At 46.5% G+C, this 22,345-nt stretch overlaps 1 protein-coding gene across 1 annotated transcript; it reads left to right on the top strand.

Annotated features, from left to right (window-relative positions):
- The first annotated feature begins 5,303 nt into the window (after positions 1-5,303).
- On the top strand, positions 5,304-6,617 carry S1PR4 (sphingosine-1-phosphate receptor 4). Its single transcript, XM_060233159.1, has one exon. It carries the CDS (start codon positions 5,304-5,306, stop codon positions 6,615-6,617), a length of 1,314 nt encoding a protein of 437 aa, XP_060089142.1.
- Positions 6,618-22,345: the final 15,728 nt, after the last annotated feature.

Here is a 22,345-nt window from a genome sequence, read left to right as displayed (position 1 = left end):
CCCAATGCTTGAGAGGAGATGGATGGAGATGGGTCTCAGTGAATTACTCTCAGCATCCCACAATTAAGGATATATCAGCCCATCAGTCTCCAATTTTGACATATTTATTTCCTTCACTGTTTTCCCCAGGAATTGAATCCAAACAAATGGTAACAATATAAACAAAGCTTGTTATTCCTGTTTGGTCTTTGAATCTGTTAAGCATTGTCATTATGCTGTATGCTAGTTTACTGCTGTCCTATCTGTATGGACTGGAAACTTTCATTTCATGAAAGCTTATACTCAGAATAAAACTTTGTTGGTCTTAAAGGTGCCACTATGCTCTGGGATTATCTCCAACACAGCACACTTTTCATTTGTGAGAGATTGACTTTATTGATAAACAGGTAACAGATACATAGAGGTTTGTTTTATTGGTTCACCTGGGAAACAGCCAGATCTTTATACCCTTGGATGGGCTGTTACCTGGCCCACCAAAAGAGACAATAAAAAGCCTGCAAAAGCAATACAAATTGTTTCTCACTCAGCCTCCACATAACTAACAGTTTACAATTCAAGCAGTCTCTGTAAGGAGATAGCATGGCCTTGAGACATAGGCACTACATGGCAAATGGTTACATGTGATGTTAAAGCAAAGCAGGCAGAGCAGCACCCCCCAACATTCCCAAAGCAAAGAACAAAAGAGTGGATAAGACAGTACAGAACTAAAAAACAATTGGGAAAAAACATAATGGCAAGGGCACTTGACAAAACTTTGTTCTGTTCCTTCAGACCAACACAGCAACCCAACTGAAGCTATTAGTCAAGCATGCAGAAAAAGGAAAATAACACTTTAAATGGGACCATTACAGAGTGAAGTTCAATGAGATCTTTATGGACAGACTTTGAAGGTTGTTTATGGCCATGTTAAGAGTCATGTCATGTGAATTCCTCAGCTAAAATTCTGTTTGCAGCCAGTGGCAATTAATTTTTTCAACAGTAAGAAAAGAGTTACCATGTGGAAGCAACTTTGAATTTTGTCTTTGGGGAATGATCCCTTGACAATGAAGGGGGTGGGGAGAGAATTGCACCTGGCTCAATGCAAATATTAGAGATGCAGTGACCACAAGAGAAACGTCGGGAATCTCTAGTTTCACATCTGGGATCCAGCCTCAGGGGAAAAAAAGAAAATGTACCACTGGCCCTCTGTGTATTGCAAAACAATTTGTAACCTCCTTCCACTCAGGGAGTGTGCCTCCCCTCTCATCCACTTTGTGAAGGAATGCACTGGGTTCTGGGGAAAGGGGAAGTTAGGGGCCCTCTCCCCCTCCCTGAAGTCTTACTCTGCTCTTGCCAGTGATATTGGCCATCTCCTTCCCCCTCCCCTTTCCCGTTTGGGTGGGGTCCATCCTGTAAAGTGTGGTTTCAGAGTTCACTGCGCTTAGCAACGGCTCCTTCCTCTTGTCTGCTAGGTAAAGGAAACACCCTTGACAAAATCAAGCTGTGGGGTGGGCACTTGGCCAGTGAGAGCCCCGTTCGGAACAGAGAAGAAGAGTAGTATCAGTCTGAGCAGGTGAGTCAAGACAGGATCCAGGGTTTAATCCTGCAGCTCCATCCATCCATCTGCCACCCCCTTTCAGCCTTTTTTATTTACTTTCAGTCTTTGTCTTTCACACCTTCTACAGCATCTGTTTACAGCTTTTAACATCAGCCTGGAGCATAAAATTCTCTCACCTGCATCACAGATGGTTATCAAAGCAGGTGAACATTTTTCTTGGCCACCATTCCCTTTTTTTCCTCTCTAGGGGCAACTGTGACATGGAGGGGTCTGCAATTTGAGACTCCCAAACATGAAGTTCAGGGACAAAATGCAGTTGGGGTTGCCCAGAAGATGGGTCTTTTATGCTGTTTTCCAGACTGAAAATCATTCCTCCTGCATTAGGCCCTGCCTGGGAAAAAAAGATAGCCATTTTTTTGGGGCCCTTCTCCCCCCCCCCCAACACTAGTGCAGCTTAAAGCTGCTGCAAGAGGGATGGAGATTTTGGAGTAGGGAAGCAGCACCAGAGTTAAGCCTTTTCCCCCAAACTGTGGCCCTTGATCCATACCAGTCATGCCCATCCCACCCGCAGTCACTTTTTGCACCCACATCAGATGCCAGAGCTTTTTGGATTCCTGATAGTTTCACCCAATGGTAATAAAGGAGGGAATTTTGGCAGGTGCAAGCTTTTCATGGGGCGATTCCAGAACAGTTTTTACTTTTTTAAAATCATCCTTGTTTTTCACCTTAAGATTTTTACCTGTAGTTGTTTTAAGGAATATTGTGATACCACTGGTGCACTCAGAGCCTGCCTTATTTATGTCCCCCCCCAGTTGTTGCCATGCAACATTTATCTTTAACCTTCTCAAGTTCAGCCTTTAATAACCCTTCTGTGATATTTGTGTGTCTCTTTCTTGCGGTTCTTTAAACTTGTAACCTTTCCACATTGAGATCTTTGCCTAGATGCATTCATCTCACATAGAACCCTGGGGGGACTTGTCTTGAGGATGCCCCCAAGCTCCCCCCACCCCTAGCTATGCAGTGCAGAGGGAAATTGGCAGCTATGTCTCAGGGAATCATGACTGCCATTACTGGGAAATCCCCAATAAGTTTTGGAGGGACAGCAGAGCGTTCGGAAATGACAGCTCTTGAGTGACAAGTGCAGTCACATCTCTGCAGTTCTGTTGCAGTGGGAAATTAGATAGGTGCAGTCAAGTTTCCTCTTTTACCCGCAAACTACAGGAGGTTTGCCTCACTTTACATCTTTGGCACCCGCCTTTCTTCTCCTCTTTCACAGCCTCTTACTTTCTTAAATCTCCCACCTGAAACAGTGAGAAAAGGGGGCAATGGCAGTGGTACAACCACCTTAAAGTGGGGTTTGTGTGCCACTGATTAACTGGTTCCAGTCCCTTGTGGAAATGCTATGCTCTGCAGAGAAGGTATGTGGGTTATTCAGGAAGAAGTGGAGTTACAATTGGAGGCTTTGTTGCTGGTCACCTCTGGAGGGAGGGAGAGCCAGTTTGGTGTAGTGGTTAGGTGTGCGGACTCTTATCTGGGAGAACCAGGTTTGATTCCCCACTTCTCCACTGGCAGCTGCTGGAATGCCCTTGGGTCAGCCATAGCTCTTGCAGAGTTGTCCTTGAAAGGATGGTTTCTGGGAGCGCTCTCTCAGCCCCACCTACCTCACAGGGTGTCTGTTGTGGGGGAGGAAGATAAAGGAGATTGTAAGCTGCTCTGAGACGCTTATTTAGAGAAGAATGGGGAATAAATCTGCATCTAAAAGACACTCTTTTCCTGTATTTTAGAGGAAACTAATACTATCAAAATCTGGTTTCTGCCAAAGCATGTTATTGGTCATACTTCAAGAAAGGCTCACTAAAAGGTATTTTGAACTGTAACTCAGCTTACACTCCTGTCTTTGGAGTTGATCTAGATTCAGTTCAGTTATCTTTATTGGTATTAAAGGAGAGATAAAAGAGAAAAAAAATAGATGTACACACATATGCATACAAATAGATAAAACATGCCAACATGCGTCAAGACAAAAGAACATTCTGAAAGCGTCTAAAATCCATACAAAAATAAGTCAAAAGTCAATCTGTCGAATACAAATTTAAATTACAATACATTACTGTGTATAAGAAGTGCAGCCTGCAAAAACTTTGCCACAGCATCAGTTAAGTTCCCAACTGTGTTGTTTAGTAGATACAGCAGTTTATAAGAATCAGGAAGGTCTAAGATACCATCAAAAATTAAGAATAAAATGCTGTGCCAAATATTAACATAATAACAGCATTCTAATAACACATGAGACACAGTTTTAATGGACTCACTTGCACAAGGGAATAGTTAGCAAAAGGTGTCCTGTTACATCTCCCAGTTAACATCGCTGAAGGAAGGGCATTGAACCTAGCAAGAGAAAAGATTTTGCATAATGCTGGAGTCTGAAGTTGGTATAGCTAGCAGGAAGGCCCACAGGGGCAATATCCCATGACTAAGAGGGAAGCACATCTTATTAGCTGCATTGTACAGTTCAGATAGCTCTACCTTAATAATCTGTCCCTTATTGTTTGCATTGCCTCTAATTCTAAAAGGCAGAGAAGAAATTCAAAAGTAGTATTCTGTGTTCTTAATTTGTTTTCAGTATTGACCAGAATATTATATTCTGTCAAGAATTGGGCAGAGTAGCTAGAGGGCTCAGATCTATAGTGCAATTGAAGCCCTTGTGGTCATAAAATTTTGGCCATATTCCAGGCATAAGGCCACATATGGAACACAAGATGGAACACCCAAAATCTTCCGTAGAAAGCCTTAGTGTACTTGTTCAACTGCCTTATTTATTGAATTGATTTAGATAGGGGCTCCATAGAGTTATTGAGGGCCAATTTTCAAATTAAAACTTTTAACACAGCTGTAACATATTGGTTCCCTCTTTCAGAGAAATAGAAGCGCAGAATTGCATTAACATTTGCTTTAGCATTATTATATAATAAAAATTGTTACTTTGCATTGTTGGGTCCATGATGTGGTAGCATGGAAATGCAAACCTAAGTACTTAAAGTGTTTTGCTTTACCCCTGCTCTGTCATTTTATGAAATGCTCTATAATTTGTGGCAAAATGTCCCAAATCAGGAAGGCAATTAGTTTCTGTGTGCAGATAGGAATAGTAAGTTTTAAATGTCGAGGAGGAGAATTGTCTGAAACTGTTTTCCAGGCCCATGCACTGATTTGGAGAAGACTCAGAATTGTCTACCAGCTGCATTTTACTATAAATTTGTGCCACCCACTCTAAAAAAAAGCTGGTAGAAGTGATGGAGAAAATCTTCAACAACAGGAAATGGTGTCATCTTACCACTTTGAGAACCTCCCTTGTTTACCCTTCTTCACTCTGTTTTGCAGAACGGTGAGCTGCCACAAGGGAACTTCAGGCCTCCTTCCTTTGGGGTGCTGTCACCTGCTTGGCCAAAACAACAGTCCTGATTCCACTGCAACTAGTGCAAGGAATTCTGGTGTCTGCACTGCTGGTTCTCATTCTCCAGGTGCACATCAACTAACATCTGATCACCATCTCATCATCAGAAAAAACGTTTGCCTTGTCTACTGCAGGCTCAAATGCCATTTTGCATCCACTGCTGTAACACATACGGTGGTGGGCCCGATTCCTTTTGAGTCGATTGAAGTTGAGACAGTTGCTGCTTTGACTTTCACTTTCATGCAAACATCTGTCCTTCTTACAATAATAATCTGATTTCATTCTGATCCCTCAGATGGTTTAGTTTTCAAGGAGATGCCTGACCTGGATCTTAACATGGCATCCTCTTCCTCCCCACTTTCAGCTCTTCCCACTGAGCTCCTGGAGGCCGAGTTTGGTTTGGTCCATGGCATGGACCTCTGCCTACATTATGCTGCCACAGATAACAGCCACCTCATCCTGCACCATTACAATCTCACAGGAAGGATGGCTAACAGAAGGCCCCAGGAAGACAACATGGGCACTCTCAAGGTGGTCTTCCTTGCTGCTGGTTGCCTCATTGTCATGGAGAATCTACTTGTCCTCATGGCCATTGCTCGAAAACTGCGAGTTCGCCGGTGGGTCTACTCATGCATTGCCAGCATCACTCTAAGTGATCTCTTGACAGGTGTAGCCTATATGGTCAATCTTTGCCTGTCAGGGAGCAGAACCTTCCATCTGTCACCCACAATGTGGTTCCTTCGGGAGGGGGTCCTCTTTGTTGCCTTGGCAGCCTCCACCTTCAGCCTCTTAGTAACGGCGATTGAACGCTACAGCACCATGGTGAAGTCCATTGCTGAGAATGAGGCCAACAAGAAGGCCCGCCTGAGAGGTCTCTTATTCTCCTGTTGGGTTCTGGCTGTTATCATTGGCTCACTCCCTTTATTGGGCTGGAACTGTCTTTGTGATTTGCCCAGTTGTTCCACATTGCTGCCTCTCTATGCCAAGAATTACATTCTCTTCTCGGTGGTCATGTTCATCATTATCTTGATGGGCATAGTGGCACTGTATGCCTCCATCTACCGGCAGGTCTTGAAAAGCAACTGGCAAGCCACATCTAGGTGTGGCCGCAAGAGGTCACTACGGCTGCTGACAACGGTCTTGATCATCCTTTTTGCTTTTCTTTTTTGCTGGATCCCCCTCTTCATCCTCCTACTGATGGACATCTTTTCTGAAACTAGGAGCTGGAAGCTACACAAAGGCTTAGACTGGGCTTTGACCTTGGCGGTGGCCAACTCATTCATCAATCCCATCATCTACTCTTTCAGGAGCCAGGAAGTGAGGAGAGCAGTCCTGGACTTACTGTGCTGCTGCTGCCCTGGAGAATGCCTTACTGTTACTGATATTCCATCAGGCTCTTCCACGGGCACAGAAAGCTCCTTGAAACCACAAGAGAGCTTTCGAAACTCCAAGGCAATTAACATGAGGAGGGCTAGAGAGCCTCTTTCCAGTAATTCCAGTGCCATGAGTACCATGCTACCAGATGACACATCAGAGTTGCAGCTGGCTAGATGGGAGGAAAGCCACATACATTGTCCTGAATCCATAGAGGAAAGGCGGGTTAAAAATCTGTTATACACCATGAACTAGAACCTTGACTGTTCTGAACATGAGGATCAAGATTCACAATTCAGCCTAAAAAGCTATTAGTCTAATGACATGAGTTCCAACAGAAGATTAACTGAGAAGAGTCAACCAAAAGTAGCACCATTCCCATTCTTGTGGCATCTTCCTCGGTCTTGCATGTGTGTTGCTTTCACACACTCAGTCAGTATTCAAATTCAGTGTATACCGCCCAGTATATACTGAATTTATATACTGGGTCTATATATATATATATATATATATATATATATATATATATATATATATATATATATATATATATATATATATATATATATATATATATATATATATATATATATATATATAGACCCAGTTTACACGTCAGGCTAAACCAGGGCCAAGAAACTTTTAACTCAGGTTAGTGAGACCTCCAGATCTGAGTTATACTTAGCTGGCTTATCAGAATCACAGACCAAGTGAGCTTGTAAACCATGGTATGTGCTGACAAGTAATGTGCAAACTAACAAGCTGCTACAACAGCCACTGTGCCACCTCTTGAGGTCCCTGGAGAGCTGAGGAGATGGGAAATGACAGCAGCTCTTAGCTACAGCTTTGCTTGACCATATGAAACTTTGTACAGTGGGCTGGAGTTTTGAGCTATAATTAGCATAAAAACCATGGCTTAGCACAATGTCTGATTTGAGCCATAAAATTTGGTTCAGGTACTGCACCAAATCAAGATTAGTAGGATTGTGGGAATACAGGCCTAACTACATCAAAGTAGGACACATCAGGCAGGACACTGAAACTCAGGTTGGAAGTCATTTGATTAAACACAGATTCAGGTGGGTAGCTGTGTTGGTCTGAAGCAAAAGTTTGAGTCCAGTGGCATCTTTAAGACTGTGTGCATGCATATGAAAGCTTATACCCAGAATTAAACTTTGTTGGTCTGTCTTGACTACAGTTTTGCATAGCATGCAAATTCTGGTTCAGTCCCAGCTTTTTTCTGCTTCTGCTCTCTTTACAATTCTGATCTCAGGTGGGGTGGGGGATGCAGCAAAGGTGAGGAAACCAGCATTTATCAAGAATGGTCATCTGCAAGCTGAACCTAGCCACTGAGTTTGGGGTGATGCTTTTAAGATTAGGGTACACTCATGATAATCTATATTACAGTGTCCTTTCTGCAAGGGGAGGGAGGCCTACTCTGTTACTGACCCATAAGAACATATGGATCAGGCCAATGGCCCATCCAGTCTAACACTCTGTGTCACACAGTGGCTAATATGTGTGTGTGTATACACACACATATGCATACATACATATACATAAATACACACACACATATATATATACACTGTGGCTTAGCCACTGATGGACCTCTGCTCCATATTTTTATCCAATCCCCTCTTAAAGCTGGCTATGCTTGTAGCCACCACCACCTCCTGTGGGAGTGAATTCCACATGTTAATCACCCTTTGGGTGAAGAAGTACGTCCTTTTATCCATTTTAACCTGACTGCTCAGCAATTTCATTGAATGCTCACGAGTTCTTGTATTGTGAGAAAGGGAGAAAAGTACTTCTTTCTCTACTTTCTCCATCCCATGCATAATCTTGTAAACCTCTATCATGTCACCCCGCAGTCGATGTTTCTCCAAGCTAAAGATAATAATATAATAATAATATTTTATTTTTATATCCCGCCCTCCCCGCCAGGCGGGCTCAGGGCGGCTAACAGACATGGGAGTCCCATGATTCACATAAAACAACATAAACAGTTTAAATATCAATTACAAATAAGTTATTAAAAATAGGTAAAATATAAAATAGGTGCTAAAATGCTGTAATCATAATGTACACAAGATGGCTAGATGTCCGCTCGTTGGGTTAATCAGGTTCTATCTCGAAAGCCAGCTGAAAAAGAAATGTTTTGCAAGCCCTGCGGAATTGGTTCAGGTCCCGCAGGGCTCGCACCATCTCTGGAAGGTCGTTCCACCAACGAGGGGCTATCACCGAGAAGGCCTGCTCCCTAGTAGCCTTCAACCTAACTTCTCTTGGCCCAGGGACTGTTAGTAAGTTCTGAGAACTAGACCTCAGTGCTCTCTGGGGCACATATGGGGAGAGGCGGTCCTTTAGGTAGGCAGATCCCCAAGCGTTTTAACCTTTCTTCATAGGGAAAGTGTTCCAAACCTTTAATCATTCTAGTTGCCCTTTTCTGAACTTTTTCCAATGCTATAATATTCTTTCTGAGGTACGGTGACCGGAATTGTACACAATATTCCAAATGAGACCGCAACATCGATTTATACAGGGGCATTATGATAGTGGCTGATTTGTTTCCATTTCCCTTCCTAATAATTCCCAGCATGGTGTTGGCCTTTTTTTTTATTGCAATTGCACACTGTCTTGACATTTGACCCATGATAACAAGTAGTCCACAAAAACAGAATGGCTCCATTTTTTTTACCACTTGGGTCAGGGTTTTGTAGCAAGAATTCCTTTGTAGCAGGAACCCCTGATGTAGCCAATCCTCCTGAAGTTTACAGTAGGGTCTGTACTAAGAGCCCTGGAAGCTCTTGGAGGATTGGCTACATCAAGGACGTGTGGCCTAATATGCAAAGGAGTTCCTGCTACCAAAAAAAAAGCCCTGGATGGAATGCTCAGAAAATGAGAAAGAATTGCATGAGTATCATACCCCGTGACACAGAATGGTAAAGCTGCAGTACTGCAGTTGGAGCGCTCTGCTCATGGCCTGAGTTCGATCCCAGCAAAAGCTGGTTCAGGTAGCCGGCTGCAGGTTGACTCAGCCTTCCATCCTTCTGAGGTCGGTAAAATGAGTACCCAGCTTGCTGGGGAGAAAGTATAGATGACTGGGGAAGGCAATGGCAAACCACCCCATAAAAAGCCTGCTGTGAAAACATTGTGAAAGCAATGTCACCCCAGAGTCGAAAATAACTGGTGCTTGCACAATGGACTACCTTTACCTTTATCATAGCTAAGCTTAGCCACTCGATTACTGAGTGGTTTCAGTCAACAATATTTAATTCAAGTATGTTACTTTTTAAAAATGTAATAGTTTCCTGAATTGGCTTTCTACATAGATACCTTGACAGTTTTGCTGGCATATATGACAAACAGCACTCCAGAAGTGGAGGACAGAGAGAGGGAACCAAAAACTGTTTTCTGGGATAGGTCATTCTACCCACAGAATGTCTGCTGAAGGAGAACCATTTTACACTGGTACATTCTATTTGTTTTTGTGCCCATTTTACAGGGGTGTGTTCTGCTCATGTGCTTGTAAATAAAGCAAGTTACAATTACCTGAGACTCACTGTTCTTCTCTCTCACCCTCAAGACATTAAACCAATAGCATCTCAGCTCAACAAAGTTGGCAGTTCTTAATAGGCAGCAATGCTTCTGTAATTTTCCTCCTCTAAGTTTCACCCTGAAGAAAAAAGGCCATTGGTATAGCCCAATATGTCAGATCTCAGAAGCTAAGCAGAGTGGGTGCTTGGAAGAGAGACTGTTAAGGAAGACTCTGCAGAGGAAGGCAATGACAACCCCTCTACTCCTTGAAAGCCCCTTGCTCGGGTCGCCATAAGTCAGTTGCGACTTCATGAGGGTTGCCAAGACAATTCAAGAAATATCTGGGGCTTTGGGGGTGGAGCCAGGAGACATTGGGGTGGAGCCAGGAACAAGGGTGTGACAAGCATAATTAAACTCCAAGGGAGTTCTGGCCATTGCATTTAAAGGGACAGCACATCTTTTTAAATGTCTTCCTTCCATAGGAAATAATGAAGGATAGGGGCATCTTCTTTTGGGGCTCATAGAATTGGACCCCCTGGTCCAATCATTTTGAAACTTGGGGGGTACTTTGGGGAGAGGCACTAGATACTAAAATGAAAATTTGGTGCCTCTACCTCAAAAAACAGCTCCCCCAGAGCCCCCGAAACCTCCAGATCAATTCCCCATTATACCCTATGAGAATCGATCTTTACATAGGAAATAATGAAGTGCTCAGCAGAAGTTTCCCTCCCCCCCCCCCCCCGCTGCACTCCCACCCCATTTCTGGCTACTCTGAAGCGAAGGGTTGGCCTCTCTACTCACGAGTTGCTGCCAACTTCATCAAAGTAACACAGACACACCATCCCAAGAGGAAGCCTTTCAATTGGAGACTGAAGTCTCTGGAGGTAGAAAGGCACATTGTTTTCTGAGGGCGGCCAGCTGACTGGGTGTGGTTAGGAGCCTGGGAAAGCGGAAGAACTTAGAGAGGGGTATTTCTTTTTAGAGTAGTGGAACAGAAATATTAAAAACAAGCCAGTTATACAAACTTGGACCAGGCTAGGTTTAAAGGTTCAAAGATAAATAAAATTTCTTTTACAAAGAATAGAACAAAATACACTTAAAACATCCAAAAAGGAAAAAGGTGCACACTATTAGCAGAGCTAGCTAAACAAAAAACCCTAACTATTTATGCTTACCATCAATGTTCCCTCTAAGCGGCAGAGTCTTGTGAGCCAAAATTCTACTTTGTGAGCTACTGGCATTAAAGTTGTGAGCTCCTGCATAGTGTGCTCTGGGGTCATCCTTCTTGAGCCAAGACAAAAATGTGTGAGCTGGAGGCTAAAAATCTGTGAGCTAGCTCATGCTAACTCAGCTTAGATGGAACACTGCTTACCACATAGTCCTACACTCAGTTGCAATCTTGAGTTTTCTCCCAAAAACTAAGTAAGCATTTCACAGCAGGATATCTTACAAAGCTTCGTGGAAGCCAAGGACAAATGGAGTTTCATGCATCCTATAGCATCTTCAGCTGCACCACCCTCAAGTTTGCAAGCTACAGACTCCTTTTGAGCTAACTGTGGCTCCCTATATCCTGGCCTTTGCATTTGGTCCTAATAGGCCAACCAATCAGAATGACTTACTAATCTAGGTGCTGTCAAACTGGTTTTTACCATTCTAGATCTCAAACTGTCAGATAAATTATTTGACTATACCCAGCTATATATAATTAATGACAGACCTAGCTGCTCTGATACCTTAATTACCTAAAAGTCAGTTCCCAAATGACTTACACACAGGAGAAGCCTTTAAACGAACAAGGCTTGAACTTTTACATAACTTAGAGACCCACCGAGGAGACTCGATCTCAACAGATGGCATAAGGACTGCTCTTATATAGTGTTTTATCACTATATGTATGCCTGATAGTACTGGGGGGTAGAGGAGAAATATGCAAATGAATTAAAACCGATGGCAGAATTTGGAGGAAATAAGGGAACAAAATGGAGGAAATCTGCTTGGCCCTATGAACAAGAGATATGTATGCATTGAAATGTTGCTTGGGAGTGGCCAGGCCTTTCCATAATTGGCAGGTATGATTGGCAGCCAGTTTGGTGTAGTGGTTAAGTGTGTGGACTCTTGTCTGGGAGAACTGGGTTTGATTCCCCACTCCTCCACTTGCACCTGCTGGAATGGCCTTGGGTCAGCCATAGCAATCTCAGGAGTTGTCCTTGAAAGGGCAGCTGCTGTGAGAGCCCTCTCAGCCCCACCCACCTCGCAGGGTGTCTGTTGTGGGGGGAGAAGATATAGGAGATTGTAAGCCGCTCTGAGTCTCTGATTCAGAGAGAAGGGCGGGGTATAAATCTGCAATTCTTCTTCTTCTTCTCACCTCAAGCATGGAGAATGTATAGCAGTTCTCTGTGAGGACCAATTCCCCATTAGTCTTGTCCTCTTGCTCCTCTTCTTCATGGGGCTTCCTTCTGATTTCACACAAGCTGCCCTGGGGCTGCAACTCGCACAACAAGCAAGATCCTCTAAAAACAAGTGAAGGGTCAGCTCTCCTAAAACAAGAGCTATTGCAAGCTCAAGCTGTCAGTATTGCATTAAGACAAATGTGGTAGGGTACTCACTATGATGGGGGAAATTTAAACTCCAACAAAGGAAACCCACTTCCCAAATAAAGAAAACAGATTCAAATTCTTTATTCTAGAAAAATAACATTTATTATTTAGCCAAGGCAAATCTCTGACACCCCAAAGAATCCAGAGATAAAAGAAAAGTAAATTCTCTTGCTGGGGCATCATGTCCTTAGGAGAAAATACAGATAAAATAGTACAGCATGTTAGGGCATTTCTTTCTTGAATAAAATTAAGCATTAGTAATAATGCATATATTGAATATAAACCATAATCTCCCCCTTCAACTAAAAGTGAATGTTTCTCATTGCATCATCATAATTTATGCATTGGCCAGATAACTTTCAACATAGACAATATAGCCAGGCAATATAGTCAATATAGCTCCTGATACACTGCTGACCTAAGATAAGTTTTTATAAACTTCATTTTGAGAAAACTTTTTGAAAATCATTAGGGATTGATTTGAAAGAATTTGTAAGAAAGCCATAGACATCAGAAGCATTACTATTTCATATCTGTGCAACTCTTCCATTAACACAAGGGTCCTCAAAGTTGCTAAATCTATAGGCTCTTTTGAAATGCTGAGAAGGCACAGCGGTACTACAGACTTGATAGGTCTACTCACAAAATGCTTTGGGAGGTAGGGAGCAAAGTGTTGGTAGATTCTAAACCAAGAGTCCTCTTCCTATGATGTGGGCAGCTGTTTCCAAATGGGGGCTCTCAGTTGACCCAAAGGATACTTCCTGGAATCTTCTGAATCACATCCTGCTCCAGTGGGATGGAGGAAAGCTAACCCTTTACTTTGGGGAAAATACGCTATGGTGCAGAAGCAAGTGGGCAAAAGGAAACACATTGGAAGGCATCATATTGGGAATTCACATTAACCAATTATGGTATTTCTTAAGCCATTCTTCACTGCAATGGCACTTTGCTCCCTACAGCCCTGTTGGGCTGCTTTGGTGCCTCCATTTAGAGCAGTTATCCTTTCCTCACCTCAGGCAGTCAACTCCCATTCAAGCAATTTCAAGGAAGTAAGCTTTGAAAAAAGAACTTTGTCTTGTTTCTCCAAAAGTGTTTATAACACAGTCATCTTTAGGATCACCTCGCGGCTCTTGAGCAGCACTTATCAAAAGGGAAGAGCCACAGCACTGTTTCATTCTCTACATTATGCCAACTCAGCCCTCACTTCTGCCTGCAGTGACTGAGAGGACTCCCATATGTCACAACAACTCTCAAAGTCCATGTCAATCAGCAAGTTCTTCACCCTTTACAATCATTAAAATGAAAATATACCTTGGCCATAAGGGCACTTTCACACATGAAATGCGTATTTTTATGTATGTGTGTGTGTATATATATAAATAAAACTTGGAAGTAAATAAGCAAGTTCTTGGCTTACTGCCAGGCAAGTGTACATAGGATTGCATTTTCTTAAAAAGTTGTGGAATTTCTTCCTTTTTTATGTGTGTTGGATGGTTCATATGTACACCCCATTTTAATGATTCCCTCCTCCCCATTCTCTGTTTGAGATAAACCACATTTATGAATTTGCACAAGCAGCTCAGTGGTGTCACTCACAATGTACGAATGTACTTTAAAATGGTAACTAATCCATGCAAGGTGTCCAGAGGGTGGGTGGGTGCCTCATTCCAGCACACATCATTATCATCATCATCGCACAGAAGAGAGGCAGGTTTCAATTCAGAGCATCCCCAGGGCGATCCAATGGGCTCCTCCACCAGTGTTTCCCCTTCCTTTGATGTGGCCACTCAACTGCCAAGACTGTGCTCCTCCCGCCCCATCCATTAGGCAAAGGCAACCTGAAAAAGAGATGCCAACCGGGGACAGGGGTATTTCCAGCATGCTGTAGATAGTTTTGTAGCCTTTTGTATTTGGTGTTCCCCCAGAAGGTCAGGTTGCTGCTGTAGGAGAGCGGCTTCCCCAGCAGGCTCCTCCTTGCTTCTCCTCTTTGCCTGCAAGCCAAGCATGCCAAAGAGGAGCAGACTGTCCCCTTGTGAGTGTGCAGCGTTCAGGAGCACTCTGCTCCAGCTGGACTCCGCTTTCTTCATGCTGCCGCTGTCCGCCAAGCTGCTCTCCAGTCAGAGCTGCTCTCCTGCCTTCGTCATCTCCTTGGTTGTGGGGCATGGCATGGCATCATGGCGGGGGTAGAAGGGGCAGTGGCAAGAGCAGCAGAGGGTGTGTGCAGGCACCCATTTGGAGCAAGCTGGGAGGCAAGTAGCCTTTTCAATGCACCAAGGAGAGGTGGGAGCAGCGGCAGGCAAGCGCTGGAATTCTGCTTTCCACAAAGAAAGGGGGGGGAAGGGGAACTGTGGGCCATCTTGCTAACCTCCAACCAGGAGTCTGTGGGGCTTCTGTGCAGGGAGAAGAAAATGAAGGACAGTGGTAGCTCCCCTCAGAGAAGTTCCTGCCTGGAAACTGCCCTCCAGCAGCCAGAGATGGCTATGGGTGTTTTTACACTGACAGTTTGTTGCTATCTCCGCATTGGAAACTCACTTTTTACACTACAGAATGTGCTCACAACTGTCTTGCATCGCTGCTTCCTGAAACATCTACATTTGTTTAGGTGATATGGGTGTCGACTTCGCTGTTGCCTCGTTTTCCTTGAAACTAGTTTTGATCTGGACATTTCTCAAGAGGTGTATCAAATGAATGGTTGTAGTTTTCCAAGAGCCCCGTGGCGCAGAGTGGTAAAGGCAAGGCTAACTTCTGGCATCCCCCCCTCCAATAACCCATTTTTAAAAACAGATGAATTGTGGGGAAATGAAAAGCCCCAAACTTGAAATTGCTCCCTGACCTGGATAGCCTAGGCAAGCCTTATCTTGTCTTGGAAGCTGAGAAGGGCCAACTCTGGCAAGTATTTGGGTGGGAGACTTCCTTGAAATAACAAAGTTGGGACCCCACCTCGGTAGAGACCTGAGCCTATCATGGCCAGATGGGCAGAGTCAAGGGAGAGAAGTTCCACCAATGCGGCAAGGGGAAAGGGGTCAGGCTGGGCACGCACGCAAGAGAGACAGAGAAGCCTGGCGTGCTGCCGTGGTGAGGGTGGGGAATGGGAAGGGCGGAGCTGTGGGATTGGCCATCCCACGCGTTGCCCACTGTCAGAGACTTGTGGCAATGGGAAGCAGGTGAGAGAAGTCATGAGCCGAGCCCCACCCCCTGCCATACGCAGACAGGGAAAACATTGGGCAGGAGTCTGCAATCAGGGAAACCAGGCAAAATGTGTGTCCAGGAAAAAGGAGACACAGCCCCAGCATGTCCAAGTCCCACAGGACAGCTCTGCCCAGCACAGAGTCTCAGGCACCCCCCTTTTCAAGGAACCCTGCCCCCATTGGCAGCAGGACACAGAGTGCAAGGATGAGGGGGGGGGGAAGACCATCAGACTCTCCTGTCCACTCTATCACAGAGGTGGCTCATAGACTCGGCCCCTCCCCACCCCCTGACAGAGGGAACACTGCACACACTTGGAAGGGGGTAGGGCAGAGGGAATGTGCGACAAAGAGCAGCACATTGCAACACTTTATTGGTCAGCAACTGGGTGCAACAGTTTTCTAGGAACATCTCAGAAATTCTTGCTGGGCGTGAGGGGCACAAGGCTTCACTCCGAGAGGAGGGTGGGAGCAGCTGATGAAGGAGGCGGGGGGGGGGGGCAGGTGCCTCACATGGAAGCCTCTCTGTTGCATTCCCACCTGCAAAATAGAAACAGAGATCAAAAGCACCCGAAGGCGTGGCAGCTGCAACCATGCTGTGCTGAGGGAATCTCTTAAAGGGACAGTCTCTGACCCAACTCCCCACATCGGGGCAGCTGCCAGACACCCCCCCCCCCCATGCCCTGCCAGGGGTTGGGAACATGGCAGAGGGCAGACCAAGGGAAGGGAGCAGGCAGCAGCACCGGGGAGCGGGGCCAGCAAATGTCCCCTGCTGGAGCCCACTGCCTGGTTCAAGTGCCGGAAACGCTTGCACACAGAAACCTCACTCTCCCCCTCGCAAGTCAAAGATACTGTCAAAGCAACTGCTCAGTGAATAACCCATCACCATCCCTCATTCTAAGTCCGAATGGCAGGAAGCTCCCCGGTAGTACTTCCCACCACGTGAAGCTGTCCCTAACAAGTGAGTTGTGCCAGGCCAGAATGGAAGTATTTTTGGGGGAGGGGGGGGGCGCAATTGGGTGCTGGACAGGGGGCTCGTCAGTCCGAGGCGCGAGGGGATTGGTGAGGCAATCACACTGCTCCCTAAGGAGCAGCGGTGGCGGCGACCTTTGCTTCTGGTTTCAATGAGTGCCTATGGGACACGCTGCTGTTTTTGCAGATGTAATGTTGTGCCTCTCGGGGAAGGGGGGGACATGTCATGGCCCAAAATACTCAGGGAGCTGCCTAAGCCTGGCCATGCCCAGCTCCACAACCCTCTTGTGCCTGAGCGCCGTGCTCCACCGCACTTCCGCCAACACTCGGGCACAGCCCTCAGGCAGCGCTGCTCTCGTGCGGAGCGGCGCTCTGGTGGCCCCACGCGCATGTAACTCCCCTCCGCTGTGGCAGAATCAGCCACAACATAGTGAAACACTTTCGCCACCCCCCTTATGTTTTTGTGTGATTCTTGGCAGAGGGAGGATTGGAACTTGAGCCTCTAGCCACTACACCACTGATACTTTCTTATTTCTTAAGGAGATCATCATCATCGCTTTATTACAGTACATAACCAGCACAAAACAGTCCAGTCTTAAGGAGATCAGATATGGTGGTTTCCCTCAGCAACTTCGTCTTGGGAAAGCAACCTTCCCACCTCAGCACTTTGGTGTTCAAACCCTCTCCATTTTTATACTGGCAGAAAAACCAGTTAAATCCAATCCATTAATACCTCCAAAAGATGAGGGAAAGCAAATACATAAACAGATAAATATCTATTTATTTCACAGTCTTTGAAAAATAGTGACACTAGTGATATTGGGGAGTAAATGTTTATAAATGGAGAACAGATAAGAAAGACTTAAAGGTTAGTGTGACTTGGAAGCCTGAAATATAGACGATGGCAGCAGCAATTCAGAGGGTGGATTCCTCTTCCCCAAACATCTAGAGATGTTAATAATAATGGACAGCTAAAAACAGTCATATAAGATCTGTTGGCAGTGGACATTTTCTGTCTCCTTCCCACCCCCATACAATTTAGATAGAAAGTCTGAAGTGCCTGGGAATGTGGCTAAATGTTCAGAGTAAACAAATGCAGCAAAGGCTTTTAGCCAGCTGCCTTAGTTTGCTCGTAAACCCCCTCTCCACCATACCTCAATCCTTCTGTGTCAACCTTTGCTGAGACTCAGAAAAGGTATTTTACTGATAGACATATTACAGCAGGTATGACTCTTTGTGTCAAATCTGGCTATATACCCTCTCCTGAGCTGTTACCAGCCTGCAAAAATTCATATCGAAAAGCCCGCCCAAAGCAACTGTTTCTCACCCAGCCCCCCACTGCATGCTAGCAGGTGTTGAGACACTCTTTGTTAGGGGATACCACGTCCCTGAAGTCCAGACATGGCCAGGGCAGAGTGGATACTTAAGTAAGTAAAGTAAGTAAGTAAGTAAATTTTTATTTATACCCCGCCCTCCCCGCCAAGGCAGGCTCAGGGCGGCTTACAGAACATGATACGAAATCATGATATCACAATAACAGATAAAATCAATAACAATATAAATACAAATATAAATTAGTTTTAAAAAGTTAAAAACAGTACAGTGGTGCTACAGTCTCTATTTATCCGGCAGCGTAATATTTATTCTGGTTACATCTTAAAGGCTTCTTGGAAGAGGGCAGTTTTGCAGGCCCTGCGGAACTAATTGAGGTCCCGCAGGACCCGCACCTCCTCTGGCAGCTGATTCCACCATTGGGGGGCTTTTATAGAGAAGGCCAGTTCCCTGGTTGTTTTAAGTTTGGCCTCCTTAGGCCCAGGGATTTCCAAGAGATTTTGTGAGCTGGAGCGCAGTGCTCTCTGGGGAACATATGGAGAGAGGCGGTCCCTAAGGTAGGCAGGTCCTCGGCCATATAGGGCTTTATAGGTGATAACCAGCACCTTGTAACGAACCCGGTATACAATTGGCAGCCAGTGCAGTTCCCACAGCCTAGGCCACACGTGTTCCCACCAAGGTAGTCCCACTAGTAGTCTGGCTGCTGTGTTCTGCACTAGCTGCAGTTTCCGCGTTCGGTACAGGGGCAGCCCTATGTAGAGGGCATTACAGTAGTCCAATCTCGAGGTGACCGTCACATGGATCGCTGTTGCCAGGTCGCCTCGCTCCAAGAAGGGGGCCAACTGCCTCGCCCGTCTAAGATGAAAAAAGGCGGATTTGGCAGTGGCCGCTATCTGGGCCTCCATTGTCAAGGAGGACTCCAGTAGCACTCCCAAGCTCCTGACTTCCCGCACTGGTACCAGTGGCATCCCGTCAAAAGCTGGGAGGGGAATCCCCCCTTCTGGGGCGCTGCGGCCTAGGCAAAGGACCTCTGTCTTCGCTGGATTCAATTTCAACCTGCTCAGCTTGCTCCAATCAGCAACGGCTTGCAATGCCCGGTCCAGATCTATAGGGGCATCGGCGGCTCGGCCTCCCATAGAGCTGGGTGTCGTCAGCATACTGGTGACAACCCAGCCCATGTCCCCGGGCAATCTGGGCAAGGGGGCGCATAAAGATGTTAAATAGTATTGGAGAGAGAACCGCCCCCTGAGGCACTCCACAATTAAGTGGGTGCCTCTGAGACAGCTCTCCCCCAATCACCACCCTTTGTCCCCGACCTTCAAGGAAACAGGAAAGCCACTGTAAGGCTAACCCCTGAATCCCTGCGTCGGTGAGGCAGCGGGTCAGCAGCTGGTGATCGACCACATCGAACGCCGCCGATAGGTCTAGCAACAGCAATACCGCCACACCGCCTCGATCCAGATGTCGCCGGAGATCATCCATGAGGGCGACCAACACCGTCTCTGTCTTGTGGCCCGGGCGGAAGCCGGACTGAAAAGGATCTAAGGTGGAAGCGTCATCCAGAAAACTGTGCAACTGCAACGCCACAGCCCTCTCTATTACTTTGCCCAAAAAGGGCAAATTTGAGACCGGCCGGTAATGCGCCAATTCGGCCAGATCTGATGTGACTTTTTTCAAGAGAGGGCGGACCACTGCCTCCTTCAGAGGAGTTGGAAAGAAACCCTCTGAAAGAGATCTATTTATGATGTCCCGTATAGGACATCTTAACTCCTCCTGGCAAGCTTTAATTAACCAGGAGGGGCAGGGGTCCAGATCGCAGGTTGTTGGGCGTGCAGCCGAGAGGATTCTGTCAACTTCCTCCAAGCTGAGGGGGTCGAAACGATCCAGGATCAAACCAGAAGGCAGGCACGGAGCCTCGAGTCCACTTACTGTATCCAACTTGGCGGGGCAGTCGTGGCAGAGCGATTGGACTTTGTCTGTAAAAAATTTCGCAAAAGCCTCACAGCCTATCTCCAATTCCTTAACATTTGGCTTGCCTTGCGGCAGTGTAGTTAAAGTCCGAATTGTTCTAAATAATTGTGCCGGGCGCGAATTTGCAGACGCAATCTTAGCCGCAAAGTATGTCTTCTTTGCGGCCTTGACTGCCATCTCATAGGACCTCATAAATTCTCTATAAGATGCTCTAGTCACTTCATCGCGAGTACGCCGCCATTGCCTCTCTAGCCATCTAAGGCCCTGTTTCAGCTGGCGCAATTCCGGGTTATACCACAGAGCCAGCTTAGTCCGAGGTCGCAGAGGGCGCCGAGGTGCGATCTCATCGATGGCTGTAGACAGCCGGCTATTCCAAGACTCAATAAGGCCATCGAGGGAATTGTCAGAGGGCCAGGGATCCCGTAGAGCCATCTGGAACCGTTCCGGGTCCATTTGGCTCCACGGGCAAGCCATAATACGCTCGTCGCCTAAGCAGGTTTGGGATGGAATGTCCATACGGGCCCTGTAACATACTTCATGTGTTACAGGCAAAAGAGAAAGCAAGCTGGCAAAAGCAACTCCATACATCCTCCCACAACATTCCCATCAGAGTTACAGTAAGCAGGAAGGCCTGCAGCCTCAGCAAATACAACAACAACAACAACAATTTTTTATTTGTATCCCGCCCTCCCCGCCGGAGCAGGCTCAGGGCGGCTAACAGCATAATTTCATACATTGGTCATACAACATTAAATAAAACTACATTGACAGTTTAATTAAAATTCTGATTAAAATTCTAAAATTAATAAAATATACTAGTGCTATGATTACGTTTACATTTACGATGGCGAGTTCTTTAACAGTTTCCCTCTTAATCAGTGAAGGCCAATCAGAAGAGGGTAGTCTTGCAGGCCCTGCGGAACTATTCAAGGTCCCGCAGGGCCCGCGTTTCCTCTGGAAGTTGGTTCCATAGGCGTGGAGCCATAGTAGAGAAAGCTCGGTTGCGGGTGCTTGCAATTTCACCGCTTTCGGCCCGGGAATGTTCAGCAGGTTTTTCCCGGCTGACCTCAGTGCTCTCTGGGGTTCATATGGGGAGAGACGGTCCCTAAGGTAGGCAGGTCCTCGGCCATATAGGGCTTTAAAGGTAGTAACCAGCACTTTGTAACGAATCCGGTATACAACTGGCAGCCAGTGCAGTTCGCGCAGTCCAGGCTGTATGTGACCCCACATTGGGAGCCCCAACAGCAATCTAGCCGCCGCGTTCTGCACTAGCTGCAGCTTCTGGATTCGGTACAGAGGCAGCCCCATGTAGAGGGCATTACAGTAGTCTAGTCTCGAGGTGACCGTTGCATGAATCACCGTTGCCAGATCTTGGCGCTCTAGGAAAGGGGGCCAGCTGCTTTGCCCGCCTCAGATGGAAAAAGGCTGACTTGGCAGTGGCTGCCATCTGGGCCTCCATTGATAGTGAAGGCTCCAGTAAAACTCCCAGGCTCCTGACCCGGCACGCCGCTTTCAGCGGCGCCCCGTCGAAGACCGGGTGCCCTGATCTAGGCAAAGGACTTCTGTCTTCGCTGGATTCAGTTTCAGCCCACTCTGCCTTAACCAAGTTGCCACAGCCTGTAGAGCCCGGTCTAAGTTCTCTGGGACACAGTCAGGCCGGCCGTCCATTAGTAGATAGAGCTGGGTGTCATCCACATATTGGTGGCACCCAAGCCCATATCTCCTGGCAATCTGGGCAAGGGGCGCATGTAGATATTAAATAGCATCGGTGAGAGAACTGCTCCCTGAGGCACTCCACAATCCAGTGTGTGTCTCTGGGACAGCTCGCCTCCGATTGCCACCCTTTGCCCCCGATCTTCAAGAAGGAGGAAAGCCATTGTAGGGCTGACCCCCTAACCCCCATACATGGCAAGGCCCCTTGACAGCTTTTTCCAAAACCAATTAGCAAGTCTTAGCCAACTTTGCTCCATGGGGTAGAAACCGCCATTCAACTCTCAGCAGCGCCCTTTTGACAATGAAAATCTACCACTGCTGGGTTACGTCACTTGGCGTTGAGTCTTCGTTTCCCCGCCTGCCCAAGGCTGCGGGGACCGCGGCATTCTTGCTCGGGTTAGGCGGCCAAAAGCGCTACTGGGTCTCCCCCGCCCCCTCCGCGCTGCTCTGGGCCTGCTCATTTGCTGCCCAGCCTCGGCCCGCACAGCAGAGCTCAGACGGAGAGCCTCCAGCTCCCAGCATGCTTGGCGCGTACCCTAAGAGGGGGTCGCCATTTCCCAGAGGCCTCTGGGGCAGGGCTGGAGCGAAGGTTTGACAGATTCTCGGACACGGCCCCCTTTTCCCCATCACCCCTTGCGGGAAGGAAAAAGCCTCCAACTCCCAGCGTACCGGGAGG

Source organism: Heteronotia binoei, chromosome 2 (genome assembly GCF_032191835.1).
Source record: "Heteronotia binoei isolate CCM8104 ecotype False Entrance Well chromosome 2, APGP_CSIRO_Hbin_v1, whole genome shotgun sequence".
Classification (NCBI taxonomy): domain Eukaryota; kingdom Metazoa; phylum Chordata; class Lepidosauria; order Squamata; family Gekkonidae; genus Heteronotia; species Heteronotia binoei.
This window is presented reverse-complemented; position numbering and strand designations above follow the sequence as displayed.

Excerpts from the sequence above, each read along its gene's own strand:
- S1PR4 (XM_060233159.1), top strand. The coding sequence starts at position 5,304 with ATGCCTGACCTGGATCTTAACATGGCATCCTCTTCCTCCCCACTTTCA.